Source organism: Erigeron canadensis, chromosome 5 (genome assembly GCF_010389155.1).
Source record: "Erigeron canadensis isolate Cc75 chromosome 5, C_canadensis_v1, whole genome shotgun sequence".
Lineage (NCBI taxonomy): Eukaryota > Viridiplantae > Streptophyta > Magnoliopsida > Asterales > Asteraceae > Erigeron > Erigeron canadensis.
In genome coordinates, this window is record NC_057765.1 from 33404140 (window position 1) to 33427305 (window position 23166).

The window sequence follows — 23166 nt, forward strand, 5'->3', positions numbered from 1 at the left end:
TCGAAATTATCCTGAAACCTGAAATTATAAATTCAACAAAAGAACATAACTCTGAAACCTGAAATTATAAATTCAACAAAAGAACATAACTAAAAGAAAGAAGGATATTTGTCTAATCGTCTCCTTGATAATCCAAAGTGAAATGGAAAGGATTGGTTCTAATAGTGTTGAAAATCTGATGATAATGACATGTCAGCTTTCACTATTGATATGATATTATATTGTTGCCCAAACCATTTGGGTGAAACCTAGTGGTTAGAGGGTTTTCCCATAATGTAGTTTTTCACTATGAGTTTTAAATTTGAATTTTGTCATATATAAATGTGGTGAGAGATAATTAGTAATGTTATACTCATATAATACATAAGGAACAAACCCTTTAAGACATTATTAAAAATCGACATAAGTGCCTCCTAGTAAAGATGTTGACCATTTATTCATTGTTCCCTTAAAAACACTTTTATATTGTTGCCCAATTTTCACACAATTGATAAATAAAGTCTTGATTTTGTGAAAACTTACATCAAAACCAAGACTTCAACTTCCACAACCGATATAATTTCTTACTCAATAATATTATTGCATATTTGCATTAACACGCCCTTTATAAACACAAATATTGTTTGTTCCACTAAATATGTTAGACAAACCCACAATATTAAACATTATCCACAACACACTTTTCAACAACTTTTCAAAAATATTGGTACATCTTAATTATTTTATGTCTAATGCAACTATTTATTCCAACACAAGTAACCTTCAAACATAAATTTATCCAACATCCTAATCACGAGACAATGATAGGCATCTCTCAATTATTGAGGCAAAGATAGACCTCTCTCTATGATATATGCTCACATGTTTTACTACTATAATATGAGGGCATATTAACCACGATTCCATGATAGACATTGTATGAGTTCATACTATACTTCATCATTCCAACATGTCAATTGAAGATGATCAAGAAAAGACCTACAAACAATTTGCCCAGCTCATTAACGAGCTTCCAAAAGCAGATGGATGGTTCCAACAACATATGTATTTGTACAAAGGCCAATGGTTGTTTCCCGATGTCATATTGGGTGCCACTCTAATGCAAAACCACTTCAAGCATCGGTCTGCCGATATCTTCCTATCTTCCTTCGTGAAGAGTGGCACCACCTGGCTCAAAGCCCTCATGTTTGCCATCATTAACCGCTCCATCTTTGCTGATTTTTCTGACTTTTCTGACCACCCGTTGCTTCGTCAGGGACCCCATAGCTGCGTTCCGGCATTTGATGTTTACATATCTCAAGACCATGCTATGACTAACATGGACCTCTTGCCTTCACCCCGTCTGTTTGCCTCTCACTTCGCGTATTCTTTGTTCCCTTCCACCTTTAAAGATCCTTCATCAGGGTGCAAGTTTGTTTACGTTTGCAGGGATCCAAAAGACGTTTTCATTTCTTTGTTTTACTTCATGAAAAATACCAGATCTATAGAACTACCTCCCCTTTCGTTTGATAAAGCTTTTGAGTTGTTTTGTGACGGTGTTTTGGATTCTGGACCTTACTGGGATCATGTGTTGGGATTTTGGAAAGCTAGTCTTGAATCTCCAAACAAGATATTGTTCTTGAGGTATGAGGAGCTGAAGAGGGAGCCACAGGTTCATGTGAAGAGGTTGGCAGAGTTCATGGGGGTTCCTATTTCGATCAAGGAAGAGGAGAATGGAGTGGTGGAAAAGATTGTGACACTTTGTAGCTTTGAGCATCTGAAGAACTTGGAGGTAAACAAAACCGGCATGACGCAAATTACCAACAAATATGCAATAAGTAATCATGTTTTTTTCCGAAAAGGTGAGATCGGAGACTGGAAAAATCATTTGACAAAAGAGATGGGAGCGAAAATTGATCAAATCACTCAAGACAAGTTCACAGGTTCCGGTTTGGCACTTTGATGCCACTCCCAAATGACATTGGATGACCAATGCTAGTTGATTTCAAACTTCAAAGAGATATAAATAAGGATACCATATATATATATAAAAGATTTACTTATGTATATGATGATATAACTTATATGTAATATGCCTTTTCTAATATCAGCCAGTGTACTATTTGCATAAGTTGTTATATTAAATATGCAGAATAAACTGTAATATTTATTTTATAAAGAAGCCAATTATCTATTATATATAGTGTCTTTAGATGTATTGTTTAAAAGATTATGACTTGTAAAACAAACTTGATTCAATCACTTTACAACTGCTTATAAACACTATCTGACCCATTTCGTCAAATTAATCGACTCTTTAATCTGGCAACTAAAAGAGACCAAGCAGGGACAATATGCAACATATAAGCTATATGGTCAGCCATTCAATACATAATCCGGGTCATAACTCTTACACCCATAAAATACACAGCACAAAATTGTAATCAGAGTACCTATTGGTATGATCTAAGAGACATAAAAGCAAAACCTGATTGGATTATGATAGATCTAACCAATGGCATTACACCACCCTTCCAAAAGCTTTCCAAGCAGACAGAATGCAAAACCAGAGAGATCAAAATTGGACTTCAGTCGTCCTTTATGTGAATTATGGAGTAATAGACAAAGTTACCTCTCTTTAACTCCATACCCTTTTTATCTGGCTTGAGTCATTCTAAACAACTTATATATATCCACATCAATGGTCTACTCTACCATAGCACTAGTTCGCTTCTCCATCAGTGATTCCATAAAAGTAGAACAGAGCTTAATGAGAGGAGGTAGACTATGTGATGGTCCATCAAAAATGGTCTCCCATGGCTTTTCTGAAGGCTTTACAGGGTCGGCAGATGCTTTAAATGTTTTCAACTTGAACTCAGGTAGCTCCCCATATATAGATGCATACCCAAAATGCCCTATAGAAAACAATGCGGCTGTTATCTCAGATATATTACTATAACTTACAACTGTTAACTGTACAGAAACTATTTGACAGGGGAACACGAGTAAAATGGAGTAACATGAGTGACGAGCATACCTGTCCCTTCCAGACCAGGTACACTATCTGCGTACCTAGCTTTCCTTTCATATGTCTCAACATCTTGTGGATTGAAAAGAGCATACTCATGATCACCATTTACATATGCAAGCAAAATACGACCTGATACACTTTCATCCATGCTGTCATCCATGGATATACTTCTTTGAATAAAAGCAATCGCCCCTCCCTTTGCCTACACGTTGCACATACACATATATATATATCATCAAACAGAATACTTACTACATGGCTTTTTTAATAAGCACTCTCGATGTGCAGGAAATATGCAATTCTTACCTTCGTCACAAACCATGAAGCAATAGGAACAGGTTCTCCTGCATTAAATACAAGTATAGCCCCAGTGTCCTTGTGTAATGAGGCGACATCAGTTTTAGATGACTCGGGAAGAAGAACAAGAACAGCAAAGAGAGGTTCTTTTTCTGAACATGCAATAGCTGCATATAATGTACATTATAAAGAAGTTAAGTATATAAAATATCAGTTGGCTTATAAAAATGTCTTTATAAGAGCTGACTAACTGACCTTCTGTGTGAAGCTTATATGACCAGGCAACCGCCAGCTTGGACATACTCCAAACTGAAAGCTGTGGATTTGAACCTCGAGATGCAGATACAAGAAAATTGGACTCTCCAATAAACGATAAATTAACTATTGACTGCAAAACATCGAGTAAAATTGTAAAAATGATATATAGATAGAGCTAGAAAGTGGCGTGATTCAAGCACCAATGATAAGCTGTATGACCTACCTCACGGGAAGACCCAATCACAGCCACAAGAACATTTTTATCTGGGTCCCACACAGTGATAACATTTTCTGCAGCTACTGCCAACACAGAACCATCAGTGGAAAATGCGGCAGCTGTCATAGGTTTTTTCCTGCAAAGGAGAACGAAGTTAGTATTCCATAGGCTAACATGTACGAGCATGTGTTTTTTCAGGTAAAAATAGACCTGTATGAACCAACAGCATGACATGCCCATCTAGTCCTCTGAATCAATTTATCATTCTGTTGAACATCATGATTGCTAACCCAAACCTGCAAAATCAAAAAGTTATGAAAATGCAACTTCAAATGTAGAGAATACAAAAAGCTATCTTACCTTAAAATCACCACCATAAGAAGCACTGACGGCCATGCCACGAGTTGGATGGAAAGCAATTGCAGATACACCGGCATCCCTGTAAAGCATCATCAGTTTGTATAAGCGACTATACACAATGGAAGAAACATGAGCTTCTGAATGTATAAACGAGACACAACCTGTGGGGCTCATATATAACAGTGGACAAGCTAAAGTCATTGTTCTGTGACTCGCGTTCCCAAAACTTGAGTGTTACAAAACCGCCTATTCCTTCTTCAGCCATTCTAGTTTCAACGGTACACATCACAGAGCCTTCGAATGAAAGTGCAACTAGATTTAAAATCATCTGCAATCATGAAATTCATAAGTTCCATATACGGAAATATAGAAGCTCAAATATCAAATTTTAATGACAGAGCCGTTGAAAGCACAGCAGAGACCACAGGGAGTATACCGTGACATCATCACTTGGCTGATGATTTCTTTCACAGACCTGAACCTGCGAAATGGAAACGATTTCTCAACAATTAGATGGAGTTGTGCTAACAACTGAATTGGAGATGTTCATGAGAACAGTTATAACTTGAATCCATACAAATGAAAAACTACTTAACGTAAGTTGTAAAAAGCAGAAGTAGCAATTGTTATAAAGAAACTAATATATCTAATTTTGTTATGTTTATATCACGAAAAGCTTGTGTACCTCTGATATCTCACGGTCATCAAATAAGCTATAAAACTGAATACAGTAGTTCTCCGTACGAACAGCAATCAATCCCGCAGTATGGTCAAACACAATATCGTTACATGCGCCTTTAAACATTTCTGGGACAGGAGATGGAAGCTGAAAATACAGAGGCAAAAATTAAATTCTAAACCTTGTAGATTTCTTGTTCTCTATTCATGAAAAGAAATCTATATATCTGATTGACAGTAACCTTGATTCCAGAAATGGACTTCAAAATCTCCATTGATGGCATTTTTAGAATATGAATCCGGTTATCTGCACAAGATATCTGTGAAGGAATATCAATAAGACATAGTCCAGAGCAAAAAACAAGATGCTAGTTTGATTCATTACAACAAACAGTTTTTCTTACAGATGAAAGAGAAGGATCCGGAGAATTCATATAATTAAGAAGTGGAGTCCCTATTCTGGGTAAAAATTTCTTCTTTCCGGTATCTAGCTGCCATACCACAAGAACTCCTTCTTTTCCACCTACATACAAAAAAAAGGATTTAAGAATAACAGAAAATTTCAAGATAATCATAAAAATAAATCATATAGAAAAGGAACCAAAACTTCTTATATTTTCTTACTTACCTGAATACAAATACGCTCCATCCGAAGAAAAGAATAAGACCTTGACCTCCGCAGAATGCCAATGCCATGTAGTACAAGAATCTGCATCACCATCACCCCTGACACCCGGATTTTCATCTTCATCCTTCAATGCTTTACCATTTGTTAAATTCTTACCAGCAAATGTTCTATCACCAAAACCTCTCCAAACTAAAATTCTCCCAGTCACATCACCAGCAGCTACAATCCTATCTGTTGGATGAAAAGCAAGGCAACTCACATTCTTGGAGTGTAATAGTTTTATTTTCCGATGACTGACATTCTTGTGATCCTTTGCAGGTACTTCCCATATACGAATTTTTCGCTTTTCATAAAAGCCAAAGTACTTGCCACTTGAAGAAATTGTTAATTTAACTGGTTTTTTACTCTGTAAGATAAAGATACGCAGATGATAAATACTCATCCATAGAAAGCAAAACATAGTATATCTAATCAATTCAATGATTATAGCCCATACAAATTTAAGTTATAGTGAAGGACTCACCTCTGATACTATCACTCCACGAACCAGGCGAGACTTGGACAAATTACACTTCAGGATCTGGCCACTTGATTCATTTGCCACTGAGATATAAGCATAAAGATCAGGTGACTTTTCATTATTCTCGGACTGCTGAGCAAGCAAGGATGGAATCACCTAAAATTCGAAGTTAAATATGTTATAAACTTATAATAGAAGATCAATAACATTACATAGATTATAATTGTTCTTTATTCCTTCTTGATTCCTTTTATACATAGCAAGACGGGACTGTCCACTTTACGCATTACGTATTTTGATTTATATGTATTACTTAACCAACTACAAAGCAATAAACATAAACAGAGTTACAGAATTACCATTGAATAGACTGGAAGTTGAATATCTGTAGTCTTCAATAATTCAGGTATAGAAATATCCCAGTACTTGATCGTACCATCGAGTGAAGTCGTCCAACAATAGCATAAAATCCTGCTTGCAGGTGTGGTTGCTGGTACAACTGTTATAGATGTCACAAGTGCTGTATGACCTTCTAATTCCGCTACCTGTAATAAACATCAACAAATAATGTTGATACAAAATAACGCCTTGTAAGTTTGTACATTGTAAAAATATATGATAAAAAGTTTGAGAAAAGAATTCAAGGAAAAAAAGAGAACCTGTAAACCAGTCGCGGTGCTGAAAATGGAAACGGTGTTTCCGGTGCATACCAAGAGTTTCTTTGCATCATTTGAGAATGCAGGTTGCGAAGACACAAAGCTTTTTCCTCCTCTTATCATCTCTCTGTCTTGCACTCTCGCTCATTCACTCAAAGGCTAACATAAATCATAAAGGATCTATATAATCAGTAAAATGTTCTTAGATAGGTAATTGAATACATTTATGGAGTGTTCTATGAAGCTAGATTTATTTTCATATAATCGTAACAGATGTTGCCCAAATTACCGACCTGGTCACTATACCACAAACTTAACATTTATTACATTATCAATGTAGTTTCAAAAAAATGAAATTTTAAAATGCAACGACTAGACAACTAGGGGTGTCATCAGGTGGCTTAATTAAATTTAGGGTTATATCAACCGAATGTGGACATTTTCCCCAATCCACCCCGAGATCTGAACCACAAAGTGAGGACACCCTGTGACCCAACCAATATAACTAGAACAAAAGTCTAGGTCAAAAATGTCGGGTTTCAGATTTCCCCATCGGGTACAGGTTTGTGTGTCATCCCTACTGACGGGTCTGTGCTTCTTACTAATCGGCACAAAGGCAGACTAAGACTTTGACAAACCATAACAACACGACCAAAAAAGATAACAAAACAGACAACGTGCGAACACTTTCCAATGTTTTCAACAGCAGAGTGTTTTTCATTATAAATCCTCATTAGCTCACAAACATGTATATGTATACCTTTCAAACTCTAACTTACCTATGTCTTTCCTTAAAAAAAAAACCAAACTTAACGAGCTTAGGCGAATTACTTGGCATCTAGCAGTCGGGCCAATAAGTGGTTCACTAAAAGATAATTATGCCTTTTATTCAAACAATATGTTCACCAAAAAGTCAATTGTGTGTATCAAACTTACAAATTTACTACAAGAAACATGTCACCAGTAATTTACAAATTATAACAGGTCGAATAAATTAAACATCCAAAATTAAAAGTTAAATACTAAAACCTGGCAAGCTAAATGCATTTCGGTGTGCAGTTACTGCACATAATCAGTTAATTAGTATAAGAAAGAAACTTTACCTTGATTAATATATATGTGTATATATATATATCAAAGATCGTTGCTTGAAAGAAGAAATTGGGAGGAAATAGTATATGGGGTTTTAAGTGGGCGGCTGCAGCAGCAGCAGCTTTGGGTATGAGCAAAAGGGTTTATGGGATTTATTTCTAGTTTTTTACGAGTACTTTTTAGGGGTTTTGGTCACGGTGGTTTTATTATGGGTTTCCTTTATTTTTTCTAGTATTATTTTAGGGGTTTTGTTCTATTGGATTATTGAGATCCTTTAAAGTTAAAACTCAATTTTATAGCTAAAGTTGTCATTTAGACCATTGCATTAAAATTAAAAGTCAAGATTCAAAAATCCTATTTGAATCTGACTTTTTATTTTAATTCAAAGGTTAAGATGTTATCAACTTCACTTATGAAGTTAAAAATAACTTTAGAGGATCTCTATCCTTAGATGTAGATGTCTTTTATTACGCCCTAACTAAACACTCCTTAACCTAACTTCCCTTAAGTGTTAAGAACTTAACAATGCATTTTTGAGTTTTTATTAAAAGAAAAGAAAGGGGAAGATTAAATAGAAAAGGAAAGTATAGAAGATTATATTCAAAAAAGTCATTCTCGAGTTTGAAAAGAAATCTAAAAGAAATCCGCCTGCAACTACCCCCTTCCACCTACAACCGCCACCTGCAACAACCATCTGCAACCACCTGAAACCACCACCTGCAACCACCGCTTGCAACCGCCACCAGCAACCACCCCTTCCACCTATAATCACCCTTCCACTTTTTTTCCCCATCCAAATCAGGCCAAAATGGCCAGAAAACTTTTGGAGGAAAAAACTCTGATTTTTCCTTCCTTCCACTTTCTTTTCTTTTGAAAAAAAACTCAAGAATGCAAAAAGATAAAAATTTCTATCTTTCCCTTTACTTTCCTTAAAAAAAAAAAAAACTCAATAATGAAGCATAAAATTATTTGGCTAGATTGTCGGTAACATCTTTGATCTTAGTGTGTGTTTTTTTTTCAACGATCATTGTTCATAAGATATGACTAGACGTATCTGTGTGTAATGCAAAAGCAATAATGGTAACAGCTTTGAATGGTGATGGTGTTGTTGGTGACGGCGACGACAACAAGTAGCGGAGGTGGCAATAGCGATAATGTGATTATTAATGTAAAAGGGTGTTATTTTAAAGATTTACATATTGTAACATATTCAATAAGGGTGGTTTATGTAAATCATAAAAGTAATAAAAAGATATAACATGAGAAGAGCAGTTTAGTAAGTGGCCAGGGGTATCTTCTAAACTACTATGTGGGCCTCGGGGGTGAGTTTACCCAAGGTCTCAGGTTCGAGTCTTAGGGTTCTCATTTCAAAGGAGTTTATCATGAGAAAGAGGTTGGAGGTCCGGAAAATCTCTGGTTAAACATGCCTCCAACACGTCTGAATCGAAACTCACTTTACAAAAAAAAAGTAACCTTCTTTAGTAGATATTATAAGTATAGAGATTCTCTAAAGTTGATATAACTTTATAGGTGAAGTTAGAGTAATCTTAACCATTGGATTTAAATCAAATGTTGAGATTTAAATATTAAGCTTTAATCTTGATCTTTAATTTTAATTTTATGTTGAGAATCGTCTAACTTCATCTCTAAAGTTGTATCAACTTTAAAAGATTCTTATATATATTATAGATTCTTATCTATATTATAGATAGTAAAACTTAGGGGTTTTTTTGCCGACTTTATGACTCGTAAAGAAAATGCAAAATTCACTAACAAAAGATTTCATAAAATTAAGGTTTATTCTTTGTGAAATTAGTTTTTTTAATTAACTACTAGATTTAGTCACATCTTAAATTCACAAGAAATTAACGAAAGTTTTTAAATAAAATTAATTATTAATCAAATACAAATAAAAAACCTTATATATTCAAATTTAAAAATATAAGAAAAAACAAAGTGGTAATTTGTTATTTATCAAAAATCAATTTTTTAATATACTTTAAATATACCAATAATATATATAGTTAGAACTTTTTAGGTTGTGATAATAAAATATTTTGTGGAATAGATTGTCATGAATAATTCAAATATGGGTAAATTTAGTTTTTTTTTTTTTATTGACATATGTTTTTAATATTTGATAATTATGACAAACTTAAAATTTCTAATAATATTGGAATTAAGTATTTGTATGATTTATTCTTTAATAAAAAATTAGTTTATACCGAAATGAGATTTATTCTTTAAAATTTATACTCTATGATTACATTACAACATCAATAAGTTTCCAAACAATATAATAATGACTATAAATCCATAAGTTGAACAAACTTCATATATGTATTTGATAAAACATTCATATATAACGATTTATATCTTTCATCCTTGTTTCAATATACAACTGATTAAATCAAATCAATTTTATTGTATATTTTCATCTAAAACATATAATTGTTATTGGTTTCATTGACGGAACTTAGTAGGGGTAGTGAGGGGTTCTAGCCCCTCCAAAATGTCCATTCGTTATTGAAAGTTTCTAAAATCAAACTCAAAACTTTAGATAAAACCAAAATTGTCTCTAACTAGCTGAACTTCGTTTGTGAAAATAGTAGTTAGTTGTGTTTATAGTGACAAATTGATGTCCCGTCCCTACGCCATTAATTTGGAATTAGCACCTTCTAGTATCTCAGGGTTAGGTGTAAGTAAGAAATGGTGCTAAATTGCATCTCAAAAAAAATGTGGTGTATACGACTATCAATGGTTCCATCTAACACGCCGGATGGATAGACCAATCATTTCCCTATAATGACATCAAATGTGGTAGTTTTATTTTTATTTGTGTGGTGATCTAAAAGCCACGTCGGGTTTAAATCCAACATGCTTCAATTCGCTGCATATATCACTATCATCACTATGTATGGTGGCAGAAGGGGAAAATTTGTTTAACTTACACAACTAGATCACGTTAGTTTCAAATAGGAAAAAGTTGATATTACTATCATCACTATGTAAATTACTTTTAAAACTTTTTTAAACACAATTTTCTTGTTATCATTCTAACAAATTCGAACCATCTCATGAAATGAGTTTTGCAAGATTCTTGAAAAATTATTAGCAATCAGGCTAGCTTGACAAATTAAAGGCCATATTACATAATATGATCATTTAAGAAAAATGCCACAATTTACTTAAAATAGTTACATGCATTATTGGAAAAAATAAAGTTCAATGCATTGCAGATACTAGGGAAACATTCAAATACACCGACTAATTAAAAAAGCTTCAATGCTTTGAAGATGGGTAAGTGATCGACTAAGTGATACGTTTATCATGAAAATTATTTCGTAGACCACATTATACGTACAACTTAATTTTATTACATTTACACAACTATATTAAAGCTGTATAGTCGTGACAAGAAAAGTTCGTTGTAGTAATGTGTACGTATATATGTATATATAAAGGGGATAAGAATATAAGGTTGTCGGGTATTTAAGCTTAGGTGTGGAACACTCACACATTGTTTTTTTTATTCCATAAAAATCATGGTGGCCCATGCATTTATTCATTAAACAAGAAATAATAAAATTTTAGTATGTGAGGGGTTCCACACCTAAGCTTAGGTGCCGGACAACCTTATATTTCCTTTTTCCCATATATAAAATGCTTTTCTATACTACTTATTAATTGCTTGTTTGAGACTAGTCCAAATCAAGTAAATCATCATAATGTGTATGCTTGTCATATTAAATTAAATATTATTAATAAAAATGCACTTATGTTAAATTGTGTCTGACCATACAAATTTATCCCAAGAGATGCCCCAAGCCATGTCAAACCACATAGTTGATAGAAACCATTACCTAGCTTGGGAGTTAAAACCCGAGTATTAGTTGATCGAACCGGCTTCACTTGCATCTGACCTTACCAGTTGACCCGCGTGATTTGTTGCCTCGCCTGAGTAAGTAGAGGCAACTCGTTAGTTTTACTAGCTAGAAATAGGTTATAATATTACATGCGAGTCTCTAAATATATATTAAGAGGGTAGAAAAATGTTGTTATGATTCCTTTTCAAGTCAAATTATATCTTCTAGTGGCTCCATGCTCAAGATTCTATATGTCACTATTGGTTGCATTAATTTTAGTTGCATGGTAGACCTTTCATCATTGATGAGTAATGGCCCCATGTTCAAGATTACTTTGGATCATTGTATGAACGGGTGGGTGGTCATGTTTGATCCCCTATTTTAAAGCCTTCAATTCCCTACATATATCTTTTGCAGTAATTTGTGAGTTCATCATTATCTAGCTATATGATTCTAAAAAATAATAATCCCAACATGTCAAGTAGTGATGATGATCAAGAAAAGACCCGCAAACAACATGCTCAACTCATCAAAGAGCTTCCAAAAACAGGAGGGTGGTTCCAACCAGATATGTTCTTGTACCAAGGCCAATGGTTGATTCCTAATGTCATATTAGGTGCCACTCTAATGCAAAACCACTTCAAGCATCGGTCTGCCGATATCTTCCTATCTTCTTTTATGAAAACCGGCACAACCTGGCTCAAATCCCTCATGTTTTCCATCATTAACCGATCTCGTTTTGACTTTTCTGACCACCCTTTGCTTCATCAGGGACCCCAAAGTTGCTTTCCAGTTTTTGATGCTTATATATCTCAAGACCATGCTATTACTAACATGGACAACTTGCCTTCTCCCCGTTTGTTTGCCTCTCATCTCGCGTATTCTTTGTTTCCTTCCACCTATAAAGATCCTTCATCCGGGTGCAAGTTTGTTTACGTTTGTAGGGATCCAAAAGATGTGTTTGTCTCCAAATTTCACTTCATGAAAAATGTGAGGCCTAAAGAGCTACCCGTGCTTTCAATTAATGAGGCTTTTGAGTTGTTTTGTGAAGGTCTTTCGGAATATGGACCTTATTGGGATCACGTGTTGGGATTTTGGAAAGCGAGTCTTGAATCTCCAAACAAGATATTGTTCTTGAGGTATGAGGAGATGAAGAGGGTGCCAGAGGTTTATGTGAAGAAGTTGGCAGAGTTTATGGGAGTACCTATATCGGCCGAGGAAGAGGAGAATGGAGTGGTGGAAAAAATCGTGGAACTTTGTAGTTTTGAGCATTTGAAGAACTTACAAGTAAACAAAACTGGCGTGTTGCAGATTGGCAGCATAATTGCTGTTAATAATCATCATTTTTTCCGGCGAGGTGAGGTGGGAGATTGGCATAATCATTTGACAAAAGAAATGGGAGCGAAAATTGATCAAATCACTCAAGACAAGTTCAATGGTTCTGGTTTGACACTTTGATTATGCCAACTCCCAAATCACAATATGTATTTTGTATGACCAACGCTAGTTGATCAGTTGATGTATGATAATAATTTGTCGTTCTAAGATCAAATAAGTTATGTATTAGTTGTTTTGATGATAGTAAATAAGCATTGTCATATTTAGCTTCTAAAGAAGCCGTGCAGATATACGTACAGCTATTTAGTGTTTTTTTTATGCAAACTTACTACTTACATGTTCGTTATAATGTACATAACTAAGAGGTCAAGAATTAATAATGCATCATCGGTTAGCTTATCCAAGCTGAAAGCTGTGGATTCGAACTGCCGGATGCAAATACAAGAAGACCGGATTCTCCAATAATGGATAGATCTAGAATCAATCGACATCATACCATATCATGTAAAAATCATAAAATAGAAATATTAATTTACTTATCGAGTAAAAATCATGAATGCCAGACTTACAGTGGATAAGATCGAATATTTTCCTAGATAAGTGACTAAGTGGGTACAACAGCCCGCCTTTTTCCATAAGAGATGGAGCAATCATCATTGCTTGACAGCTCGAAAGTGTATTAGTACAAACCAACGTGATTCGTGTTCACTTACATACTAGGCGTACGTGTTTCATCGATCCCTCACTAATTCTTTTTCAGTAGCTTATGATTTGTATCCAAGTACATATATAATTATGGCACTCACCTCGGTCAATCCTCAATCGAATAGCAACTCCATCCTAGGTTGGTTCAGCAGGAAATACAAAGAGTAGTAAGTGGATTTGATCCTTATGACTTAAAATAGTGTAAGGTCATCTCTAATGCACAATAAGAAAAAAAAGCAGCTTATTAACTGACACTTAGTTAACCATTTCTACACAAAGTCTGACCAGATGAGGTTTTACCCCCAATTTAACGTTGTGCCTTCTGTAGCGGTTTAATTGGTGAGTTTTCCCTCTCCTGTGGTCCCTGACTTCGTGGACCGATCGCTAGTGAGTGTTTGCCCGTATGAATGTAACGGCCAGTCATCCCGTGACCCGATTGTTAAAAAAAAGTTACAAAACGGATAAAGCCCGTTCATTCATTTGTCATTAATCTCTTAGATTTGGAACCGTTATTTGGTTCAAGCATTTTATCAAATAGCTTGTGTGTATCAAACAAAAATCATTGAAGAAGGTAAAAGAAAATTAATAATTTCAAATCAATGAAAATTCACCAGTCGAATACCTGCTCATCGACTTCATCAAATCATAAATTTCGCTAATCATTGATAATCAAACCCATTACGTTCACATTTAATAACCAATCAAAACATTTACGGAGCATGTATAAAACAACTGGTCATAAAAACACCTAAATAAAAAAGGGGGAAAAAAAGTAGACCCTCTGTACCAAGAAAACGGCTAACCGACTCTAACCAGTCGCGGGTCTATTAAAAGTCACAAAAAGTTTTCTTAGAAATTATAATTGAGCTATACTTATAACAATAATTACTCGTATTATATATTTCTCTCGCAATCCATAAAAAATGCGATCATCATCATCAGCAGCAGCAGCAGCTAAAAGAGAAAACAACAGAGGTTTAAACGGCCGGTTTTTGACGCTTCACAGCCGCCTTTATAACGCTCTTCGTCTTGGTTTCAGGTCTACTTCACTTTTCTATATATATATATATATATTATATTGAATTTGTGTTTTTTTTGTTTATTATATGTTGCCTAAATTGTATGTATTTCATCATATTATTACTAACTTATTGTAAAATGAAATCCAAGTACTTGTAAAGGGGAGGTTCATTTGTTTGTCGAATCGTGGACAATAGGATTATACGCATTTACGTTCGTGGAATGTTCTATACTTTTTAAAAAAAAAATATATACTAGTAACTAAATAGTTATGCCTAAGTGAACAAACATTGTACGCTTTCGTTTGTTTGTTTCTATGGCTAGTTAGTCTTACTAAATGGACGAACATGAAAAATCGTATTTCGTTAACTAACAACAGAATATTTGTTTAGTGTTTGTTGTCTGGTTAAACTAAAAAAGAACACATGACAGTCTGTTGCTTTTAATGTTTGTGTTTGTTTGGTTTGTTTGCAGTCGCAAATGTAGCTCAAATCTTTAAGTATATGGTTGAAAACTCTACATAATGAATTCTTGATAGTAATTTTACACAGAAGATATGTGTGTTGTGTAAAGCGTATGTGATTCTTGCCTTTTCATTTGTTCGATGTTAGTATTCAATAAGTCATTATTGTACTTTCTTTTAAGACACTGGTGACATGGTTTTGTGATTCGGTTAGGCCATCTTATGAACGGTAAATTTTACATTTTTGTATAAAATCTAACATCATATACTGAGTGAATGCTTTTATATATAGATCTAATATTATTTTTCAATACAGGGAGTATATTGTATCATTCATGAAAGCCAGTTTTAGACATTAAAAATGGCCAAAAGTTTTTGAAGTAAGGTTGAAAATAATATTTTAGTTTTAGTGTTACATTAAAGCATAGTTTGGCCATCATTATTTATCATACTAAATGGTGTAGTGTATACTGTCAAGATTGGAACTGGGTTTTTGTTTGCAATTTCACGTTACATTGAGTGCATAAATGGTTTTCTGTGTCAATGTTGGATATGCTCTTAGCTGACATGAACTTTCATGAATCACAGAAATGAAGAGGAAGGAAGCAGATGGTATTGTACAGATGTCGAGACACAAAGACATGTTGTCCGTTCGGTTGATGCTTTTCTTGATTGTATATCTAGTGAAACATCACACCACCCTCTAGTAAAGGTAGTTACAGATTTATTCAAACTAAGTTAGGATCTAGTAATCGGTTCGTGTTTGGCTTGACCTTCTTGTTATTATTCTTATCAGGAATCCGTTGCTGATATTGTACCGGCATTGGGAACTACACTTCTTCAGAAAAATGAAGCAGTGATGAAATTGGCTTCAAAGGTGTTTGTAAAAATGGTCAGTGTTATTCCTAGTTCAGTTATTGAATCACTTGTGCTGGATATAGTACATCCTGTGTCATCTTCTTTGTCTTCACGTCATGTACAAGTTGTCATTTCATGCACAAGTGCTTTGAGTATAATCTTATCGTATCCAAGTTCTAAAAGAGAAAAAGAAGTATGGAAAATCTTGGAAGAAACGGAGACCGTTAGTAATATCATCCACCATATACAATCTGGTGGGAGTAAACCAGCGGAGTTCTTCTATGAAACAGTTTCTCTTTTGAGTAAAATAATGTGGCGATGGCCATCTTCTAGACTTTGTATTTGGAACGATAGTGGATTAATGGAAGTATTAAATTCTCTCAACCACGAACGTATTCTTTCTGTGAGAGCTGCAGTTTTGCAGTTGTATTCAACCATAGGTATTTATATTTCTTGTTTAAGTATTTGAAGTCTAGAAAAATTTCATTTCTGAACATTATCTAATTTTGGGTATCAGCTTTATGTAGAAACGGAGCTAAGAAGCTTTTAGACAGTGAAAATTCCCCTTTACAGTTGATGGTGGAATGCATGGATAGCTTGAACCCTGACTACCTACAATTGGCTGGATTTATGTTGGCTGAATCCTTTGGGGTATAATTCGTTCCCTATGTCGTAATATCATGTTGATTTCATATTATATTAAGGCATAACATCTGCAAACAATTTTGTGCTCCTTAGTTGAGTGAAGAAGGTCGGGTCAAAATGATTGAGTTGCATTGTGAGCCGTTGGTTAAAGCCATCATTAGTGGACTAAGTAACTGGAGTTTGCATTCAGGGAAGCTTACAAAAGGCCAGATTTCTCTGATTAAGGGTGCTTGTTGTGTGTCCAAGATCATTTGCTGGCCTGGGAAGCATCACAGTTACTTCTGGAAACTAGGAATCGAGAGTGTTCTCCTTAAGCTACTTTTGGATGATTTTCATATCAAGCAACTCAATGAGCAGTTCTCTTCATCAGAGGAACTAGCAGCCATGCTACGAGATCGTTCAAGTGCTAACTTTCTTTCTGTGATTAAACCTCATGTGTGGGATATTCTTGGAGGGCTTGCAGCACATTGTGCAGAAGATTTCACCACACAGATGCTTGGAAGCGAGCTTCACCTTAACATCCTAATCACATGTGCATGGTAATGTTCCTGGTCATATTGATATATAAAATCATTACAGGTTGTAATATATGGCAATTGGGATCAAAACGAGTCATGCTGACACGGGCATTTTTAGTATGGTTTGTATCGGTCTGGGTCAGATTGCCCGCAAACACTTGCATATACAGTTTAAAAAAAAAAATCTTTTTATAACCCTTAATATAACAAACAAAACGTTATTACAGTTATAATCTAAATCTTCGAAATAATCACGGTGATTAAAAATAAACTTTTGGCTACTCTTAAACTCTTCAAATCATTTGATGAGTTCCCCGTCTAGCTAAAGTTTTAGACTTGATCCATTTGAGATAAAGAACATACCATATTACCATGGGTCAAAATTGTCATCTATAATACAAAGTAATAATTATTATTAGTTTTATCATGACCCATTAAGATGTGGTGTTAATTTGAGACTCCAGATTTGCATCATGGCGCTGATATATTTGGTGTGTTTGCTTATGCCTTTTGACAGCTTAGGTTTCGTAGATTCATTGCGTTCAACCCATCAGCATTGCTCAAGTATATTAGACGAGTCGGTATCTAGAGCAGTTTTATTAATGATTTATTCCCCTTCGAAGTACATAGCAACCCAAGCCAAATCCATATTGGCTGAAATGCTAAAGCCAAATGCCAAAGAGGATGTCAAGTACCTATTGAATACCCTCAATGCTATATCATCAAGTATCAATATAGTGTCTGACAATCTTAAAATGCTAAACCTCATAAGCTTGGCATGTTATTCGGGTATACCTCAATATCGTAGGTATGTTTTGAAGAATCAAGGGATAGAGATATTGTTATCTTTCATACAAGTATTGTCAAGAAACCACATTCATGCTGGAAGGATGGATTCGTCACTTCATTATTGTGACCATAACATGAAGATGTGTTGCTATGAGTGTGAAGAAGACTGGCAAGGTGATGAAACATTATTGCTTTTTAGTTTGTTAGGGCTAGCTGAATTGGTGCACCATTGTGGTTCAGTGAAAGATCGTGCTTTTGAATCTACTGAAGCTCAAATAATAACTGACATTCAGGAGGTCTGTATTAACTCACGTGCTTCTGGATCAAGATGGTATGCTGCATATCTTCTTAGCTATTTTGGCTTTTATGGATTTCCATCAAAACTTGGCAAAAGCATTGGGAATGTCCTCAGTGGTGATGAATATACAAATTTGACACTCATTTTTGCTAACCAGGAGCATGTAAATGTTCATGATGTCATTATTAGAGTTCGTTGCCCATCTCTCTTGCCTTGTAAGGAATTACAATCTGAAGGGAAAAAATCTACATATCAATATATAAGGAAAGAAGTTCGGCTATCTGCTCAGGTGAATCACCAGGCATTATTGAAGTTGTTGGAATATGTCTACTCGGGACAACTGAGAGCAGGAGAAGACCTTCTGAAGAGATTAAGAACATTGGCTAAACATTGTAATTTGCAGCCTCTGTTACAAATGCTTGGTAGAAGTCGTCCCAAATGGAGAACACGTGCTCCAAGCTTTGACCTTACCTCTGCTCTTGGTCCAACTGGCTGCCATTTCTCGTAGGATCTCTTCCTCAACTTAATCGTACCCATCTTTGCTTTTATAATGCATCCCCCATGTTTCAGTATATGACTTTGCTTCCCAAACATTGCAAATATATGAGTCATATATTTCAAGTTCCACTTTACTTCTAATGAGACTCCTTGGACAAAAAGAAAAAACTTACGCAAAGTTGAATCTTATGGCGGAACAGGGGGAAAATTTAAGTGAAACCTTTGATGTCATCCCCGTTATCGTGCTCTAGGCAGCCCCGAACTTAGGTTTTGCATGGTCAAAGGCGCAAAAAATGTTATCCCGAAGGTTTATAAAGTTAATTCGAGAGCCTGTAGTGGTTTACATCTTGTGTTCACTAGACATGGGGCATTTGATTGTCAAGACTGCATTTTCGTGTGGTGCTGATGGATGATAGATAAATAGGAATTTAAGTGACCCTATTGTTATAGTGTCCCAATCTTTTGCACTATTGTATGTCTTGTGTCAGTGTTAAGGTCCTTTATGTTTACTATTGTAGGGACATTGTTCTTCAAGCAAAGGGTAATACATCTCTGGAATGGATGTGTGAAGCTTGCTCTCTATCACAACCACATTTACATGCTCATAAAGCCATTTTATGTGCAAGTTGTGACCATATGCGTGCTTTGCTTTGTTCTGGAATGCAGGAAAGGTACTTAGAGATCTATATTATCAAATTTACATTAGGGAGTAGATTCCTGTTAAGCTAACGCTGATTTATCATTTATGTATTATATAATATATATCATTCGTTTGCAGCCATTCGGAAACTATAACGGTGGATCTTGGCTGGAAAGCACTAGTTAGACTAGTTAACTGGTTTTATTGTGGTAAACTATTGCCAAAACCGAAGTATGGTTGCTTATGGCGTAATTTAGATGAACAAGAAAAATTAGATGAACTTATTCCATATGTGGAGCTTTACTGCCTGTCAGATAGTTGGCTTCTTGAAGATATTCACAAGGAATGCTCAAGAGTAATAGCAACCTGCTTAGATTCAGTCAACATGGCAATTAAATTAATTCAAATTGCGGCTGATTGCTTTCAGTGGGATCTGGTAGGATTGGCTGCCAACTTTATTGCACCCTCCTATCATCATCTTCGTAACTCTAGAGAGCTTCTTGAACTTGATGAAGAGCTTGTGGAGATGGTACGTGTGGCATCTGTTGCTAGACTCTCTCAACGAGGTATTCATACCTGATTCTTTAGCCATCTGGTCAGTGCTCATCTCTTGTTCTGTATATTGTTTTAGATGCAGGACAAGTATTGAGTTTACAAAATATAGAGACACGATACTTGTAAATGAACATTCTGTAGTAGTTGGTTCGCGATATAAAGGTTACATGGTGCTTGTGTGCTGTGTCTGATATCTGTGATTCAAAGTGATACTAGGTCCTGACCAGGAGTGCCATATAGTAATGATTATATCTACAAGTAAGACAACAAATTGTTTGGCCTCTAATTTTGCTCCATTAAACTCTGCTAGACTGCTACTGCTACAACAATTTCGTATATGACAAGCTTCTATGTGAGAAATTCGAGATAGATTAAAATGTTATGTCAAACCAATTGTGATATATAAGTTAACTTAGCTAGATGAATTGATGGTTTTTTTTTTTTTTAATCTAACATACCGTATATTCACTTGTCTCATATTGATATTACAAACTTTGTTAAAAAACTTGCTTTAACACACGTCTTCTCTCCCTCTGCTCTTCGTCTCATTCGACGAGGCCGCGACTGATAAGGTCTAGTTGGCAAGCCGTTCGATGACCCTATCGACAGCCTATTGGCATGGGCTATACAGTATATCCAATAATCTCTCTCATCAGCCACCTCACCAAAAATATAAAAAATTGCACCAAGGATATGCTATACTGCTATACGTACAACGAGGAACTTGCTATCTCACTCCACTTATTTGTGTAGTTATGTGGTCTTAACTGACGCATATTGGGGAAGATATCACGACGTGACAAACCACTTCTAACTTTCTTTGATTTTATATGTTAGCAATCCTATTTTGGGTTAAGTGCAAAAATCGTCCCTGTGATTTATCAGTTTTGCAGTTTTTCATCACTCCGTTTACTTTTTGACCGAAATCATCCATGTAGTTTGCACTTCGTCCCTACTTCTGTTAAGTCAATTTTCGTCATTTCACTCCGCTTCTTTAGAATCGTCCCTATGGTTTGTTCATTTTGAAATTTTCATCCCTGTTATTATTTTTTTAATTCAGACATTTTGTTCATCACGTGTCAAAACCCGACCCGACCTGGCCCAACCCAAAACCCAGCAATGTTCAGTTCGGGAGGGCCTAGGCCCTAAGTTGATGTTGTAGGACAAACAAAGTATCAGAAATGGGTGGTTGATAAAAGATGCATTTGATACTTTTCTAGACTTCGAAAAAATAAATTTGTCGACCACTCATTTCTGATACATTGTTACTTAGGTATTTTCAGCACTGATGTTTACAAGCCTCCTTTTTCGATAGAGCGAAACATTAATCTGCTTCTTTAAATGGGATTTGTGGTTTATACATATCATAACATTCGTAAATATATATGCATATAGATAAAAGATTACGCAATGTATTTCATTAAATCTGAATTTAAAAAAAATAATAACTACAGGAATGAAAGTTGTAAAAAGAACAAACCACGGGGATGATTTTAAAGAAGTGGGGGATGAAGGGGTAAGGTATAAATCCTTCACCTAAAATTATATATGGAAGAAGAGAAAAGGAAGGGAGCAAGAGAGAAGGAGGGGGGTAGAGAGAAGGAAGGGAGTAGAGAGAAGGAAGGGAGTAGACATAAGGAAGGGAGCAAAATAGAAGGAAGGGAGGAGAGAAAAGGAAGAGAGGAGATAGAAGAGAGAAGGAAGGGAGGAGAGAAAAATGAGAGGTGTTTGGAATGTAGGCCCCAGCCGAGAGTGAAGTGAAGAGAGAGATCCGAGAGTATCCTTGGTGGGTCCAGGATGGGAATAAGTCTTGGAAGGGAGTAAGCTTCCTTCATGAGATGGAAAATGTAATATGAGGTGGAGAATAAGACTCCTTTCCCCTACTCTTAGGAAGACTTCTCTCTCTTGCTAGTTGGGAGCTCCCTTGTCCTTGAAAAGACTTCTTGCCCTTGCCCTTAGGAATAAGCCTCTGGCATAACTTGTTTTCATTCCCTTGGCAAGGGAGCAAGGATTAATCAACAAGGATATGGACCGAGTATAAAAGTATATTATCATTATTCTCGAATGTTCGATTCCTCGTACTAAGCTTTTGGGCTTCAAGGCCATGGCCCATATCTGACAGGCCCAAAATACAATGTAACTTAATTGGGTGCCTATGAATACCCAATAATTGGATGTCAGAATTATTCAATCATCACAACATTCATTCACATTCATATTCAATCAATCATCAAAAACACACACATCCTTCTAGAGAGAGAAACCAATTCAGAGTTTTCTCACTCTACGTTATCCTTTTATTACCTTAGGTTCATGAAGAACTTTGTAGGTTTGCACTCTAAAGTTGAGGAGATTAAAAGGATAACACGGTTAAAACCTCATTTTGATTGAGCCTAACATCTCATGCTTAAACAGGGGAAAATGAAGTGAAATGACAAAAATGCCTCTCACTTAACTTGCACATGGGGGGAGTTAACAGAAGTAGGGGCGAAGTGAAAACCACATAGATGATTTTGGCCAAAAAATTAACGGAAGAATGAAAACTGCAAATTTGACAAACCACAAGGATGATTTTTGTACTTAACAGTTACCCTCCTATTTTTGACCAAATTTTACCATAGAGGGTATGTGTACCATACACATCCATCTCTATTTTTAATCCCGTTAAATGTGTGGGTGCAATGTGCCTGCCCTTCAAGCTACAACTACCCCTTCATAGTTTTTTTCCTATATAGGGCTTTCCCTCATTGCACTCGAAGATCAAACAATGCGTTTCATCATTTTGGGCCGATTTGAGTTTGATGACATTGATCCAAAGGGGAAGGTCAATTAACATTGGGGTCTTGGTCTTGGATTTGTAACCCATAATATCAACCTATTAAGCTTAATGGCTTCTATCTTTGGGATTTGCGAATACAATTTTTTTTAGTTGTATTTTTTATATTTTAGACAAATATGTTTATGTAATTATAGTGATGAACACTCTGTTATATAGTTTCATTTTTGAGGTAATAGTAATGAATTTGCAATATTAATGTACCTAAAGCTTATTTCTAAAATGTTGTAAAGGCAAATTCTGTAATGATTATCAAATTTGATATAAAATTTGACATGAAACTTGATAATCTACATTATTTCATGTCAAAGATTAAACTGAGTCTTTCCATTTAAAGCCAAAAACTTTGATCAAATGGGTCAATCTTGCTTGAAATTTTTGGTGAGTGAAATTTATTACTGGGAGGTTCAAATTTACATCT

The 23166-nt window shown here is 35.3% G+C and overlaps 4 protein-coding genes across 4 annotated transcripts; 3 read left to right on the forward strand and 1 right to left on the reverse strand.

The window, feature by feature from the left end:
- Nucleotides 1–889: 889 nt before the first annotated feature.
- Nucleotides 890–2176, forward strand: LOC122600572 (flavonol 3-sulfotransferase-like). Its single transcript, XM_043773311.1, has one exon. The coding sequence runs from the start codon at nt 950–952 to the stop codon at nt 1940–1942; it is 993 nt and encodes a 330-aa protein (XP_043629246.1). The 5' UTR covers nt 890–949; the 3' UTR covers nt 1943–2176.
- A 158-nt stretch (nt 2177–2334) lies between these two features.
- On the reverse strand, nt 2335–7880 carry LOC122600570 (WD repeat-containing protein 75). The gene is made up of 17 exons (XM_043773309.1): nt 7728–7880; nt 6628–6783; nt 6328–6513; nt 5972–6124; nt 5449–5854; nt 5225–5343; nt 5063–5140; nt 4828–4968; nt 4579–4623; nt 4304–4470; nt 4143–4221; nt 3993–4078; nt 3789–3918; nt 3563–3695; nt 3317–3474; nt 3017–3212; nt 2335–2894 (listed from the first exon to the last, which is right to left on the reverse strand). Exons 2-17 carry the CDS (start codon nt 6745–6747, stop codon nt 2686–2688), a joined length of 2406 nt encoding a protein of 801 aa, XP_043629244.1. The 5' UTR covers nt 6748–6783; nt 7728–7880; the 3' UTR covers nt 2335–2685.
- Nucleotides 7881–11921: 4041 nt separating this feature from the next.
- LOC122600571 (cytosolic sulfotransferase 17-like) lies at nt 11922–13195 on the forward strand. Its single transcript, XM_043773310.1, has one exon. It carries the CDS (start codon nt 12030–12032, stop codon nt 13038–13040), a length of 1011 nt encoding a protein of 336 aa, XP_043629245.1. The 5' UTR covers nt 11922–12029; the 3' UTR covers nt 13041–13195.
- A 1256-nt stretch (nt 13196–14451) lies between these two features.
- LOC122598899 (BTB/POZ domain-containing protein At1g04390) lies at nt 14452–20265 on the forward strand. Its single transcript, XM_043771380.1, has 8 exons — nt 14452–14664; nt 15697–15820; nt 15905–16406; nt 16484–16617; nt 16705–17150; nt 17647–18720; nt 19233–19385; nt 19493–20265. Exons 1-8 carry the CDS (start codon nt 14549–14551, stop codon nt 19932–19934), a joined length of 2991 nt encoding a protein of 996 aa, XP_043627315.1. The 5' UTR covers nt 14452–14548; the 3' UTR covers nt 19935–20265.
- The last annotated feature ends 2901 nt before the right edge of the window (nt 20266–23166 follow it).